We start from the raw sequence: 2,633 nt of genomic DNA on the forward strand, positions 1-2,633 counted from the left end.
TAATCGATCCAAATAATGTTTTTGGGTTAAAATGTGAACTGCTATTTTTGTTTTATGTTTCTGACTTCCTCTAAATGTAATATTCTAAGATAGGAATCTGCCAACGGCTGGTTGGCAGAATTCCAATGCTATGCATGTCGCTCATTGGCTAAGAGATGCTGCTCTCAGCCAATAGGAATCATAAGTCTCTATGGACCACCCGTCGTGGTGGTCGTAAATGTATGTAGCCTTTGGTGTATCTACACCAAGGTCGAGGAAGTCTTTCGAACCTCTAACAGACGTCGTGTCTGTTAGAGTTACAAGTGACTGTAGCCACTTGTGCGTGTAACCCTGTTACACCATCCCCCCTCAAGGTTAGACGCGCCGAGTCACGGCACGTCAATCAGGAAATTGACCATTCGTCAATTCTTCATGTTGGGAGAAAGAAAACTCGAGCTCATTCCGCAATGAGCTCGCCGCAGAAGAAGACCGCCGCCGCAACAGAGGGTAACCTCTATGTTGCTCAGTACCATGAGCGCCAGCAGACAAAGCGCGATGCGCTCGCTGCAAAGGCCGCGTCGGGGACAACCCAGTCGGAGATTGTCCTCGAAGGTTCCGCTTTAGTCAACGACGCCGTTGACTACGAGAGTGATGACGTAGAGATGGAAGAGGGCGAGGCCTCTTCCAACAAGCGCAAGGAGTCTATCGACAGTGATAGTCTCGACCCGCATGCCGGGTCGAGACGCCCTCGTGAAGGAGACGATTCGGACGCTTCAAGCTCGAAGCGTTCGCGCGGCGAGAGCGAAACTCCGCTCTCCGCTGCTGGGGGCAATAAGCTCCCCGCGTGAGGTGGCGTCTTCAAATTCTCCGCGCGCTGCTCAGGCAGCGCGCGATCCGTGGATGCCGTCTGCGTCAGAGATCGCAGACCGTGTGGGCAACACCGTGCCTCCTAATGAAATACCGCTGTACGTATGCAGCGGGATCCACGATGATGCTGTGGCGGAGGAGCAGCACCTTGATCCGTTAACGAATCAAAGGCGCGATTACTATATCGGACTCTTTCACGAGCTCCGATACTTCTCCAGCAAGAAGACCTCTTCTCGCAGCAAAGTGCCTGAGTGGCAGGCACTTTGTCAAAGTTGGAATGCTTTTGTTGAGAACTTCAACAAGAAGCCGGCTGCTTACCGTGAGCGGGTTAAGCATGCCCGTGAGCGCTTCGAGACATTCTCGACGCGAGGGAGGCTGGAGCAGCTCCACAGATCCTCTGTGGACGCTGGTATTCCATACGCTGTGCCCGAAGGCCATCAGTTCACGATGTGTCTTCCGGGTGCGGTGCGCTTGAGCGACCGCGACCTAAACGGGTATACGACGATTCGTGTACCTGAGAGTCTCAAGGATCTCCGTGCCAAGTTCTTGGCACGCGAGGAACGCGACGATCGTGGGACCTCGGGCGCTGTAGGTGACCACAGCGCTCGCACTACCTTCGCGTCGGCAGTGCGTGGTGAGCTTCGTATGCCCACACCATTTCCGGAACGTCCTGCAGCAGGACGTCCCATGGCTCCCATGTATCTTGGTGGGGCGGAAACCCTCTCCAGCGAATACGATAACGAACCGGCTGCCGGTTCGTTTTCGGGATACTATGGTTCACAATACGCTCAACAATTCAGCGTGTTGGGCCGCAGGCGTCGCGGATCGGAGGCGGCGGTGGTGGGAACACGCCCCGGGTATGGTCAACCAGGGGTTGACCTTGGCCCGACGCTCGAGGAGCGGGTCGCTGCTGTGGAACAGCATCAGAGCCGGGAGTTCGCCGCTCTGATGCAGGAGGTGGCGATCCTGAGGGCTCAAGTCGCTCAGGCCTCGCAGACCGCGTCGGACATCTCTGTCGATGTGGGAGGTCGCGTCGCACGCTTGGCCCAGCGCGTTTACGCGCTGGAGCAGAGGTTCGCTCCCGCTGGGGCTTCCGCTTCGGGCCAGCCGAGCTAGGTGGCTCGTGCTGCAGGTATGGCTTCAGCCGCCCGACGTAAAAGGTCGGATGGAGGCGCATGCTAGATGGAATATCTAGCGTGTAGGCGTTGCCATGCCGTGCCAGCACCGTGAACGGCCCGATGAAGCGCGGAGCGAGCTTGCTCGCCCCGAAGTCGGAAACTGCATGTTTAGGCAGGTTTTGAGTTGCTAACAAAACCAATGAACCCTTCTTGAATTCATCAGTGTTGCCCCTACCAACATTGTCTGCGTTCAGCTTCTGTCGGTCGACAGAAGCTGCGATAGCGTTTTGGACAAACCGAATGACGGCTTGTCTGCGCTGCACGAAGTTGATTGCGTCCGAGCTGAACTCGTTCAGCTCGTTTCTAGCAGTTGGCCTGGCCGCTGCGTTTGTCTTCGCGGTGTCTGTGCCCTGCACAGACCCGTTCTTCTTCTTCTTCTTCTTGCTCTTGTCGACGTCTGTGCACTGTACAGACGCGTGCTTCTTCTTCTTGTTGCGCGTAGTCGCGGCTGACACTGTGCAAGTGTCAGCGGCATTCTGCGACTGCTGCGTTGCAGTCGTAGATCCTCCCCCACTTAAGGAAGGAGCCACCATCCCGAGTAGACTCGGGAGGCGTGGGTGCCTGATGGCATTCACGTAGAACGGTGTATGCCCGGTCGAGGCATGCACC

At 56.4% G+C, this 2,633-nt stretch overlaps 1 protein-coding gene across 1 annotated transcript; it reads left to right on the forward strand.

Moving 5' to 3' along the window:
• Positions 1-446: 446 nt before the first annotated feature.
• PHYSODRAFT_263679 (hypothetical protein) lies at positions 447-1,962 on the forward strand (the record flags this gene model as incomplete). The annotated part of the gene is made up of 2 exons (XM_009524296.1): positions 447-823; positions 957-1,962. 2 exons carry the CDS (start codon positions 447-449, stop codon positions 1,960-1,962), a joined length of 1,383 nt encoding a protein of 460 aa, XP_009522591.1.
• Positions 1,963-2,633: the final 671 nt, after the last annotated feature.

This window comes from Phytophthora sojae, assembly GCF_000149755.1.
Source record: "Phytophthora sojae unplaced genomic scaffold PHYSOscaffold_3, whole genome shotgun sequence".
NCBI classification, from domain to species: Eukaryota; Oomycota; class Peronosporomycetes; order Peronosporales; family Peronosporaceae; genus Phytophthora; species Phytophthora sojae.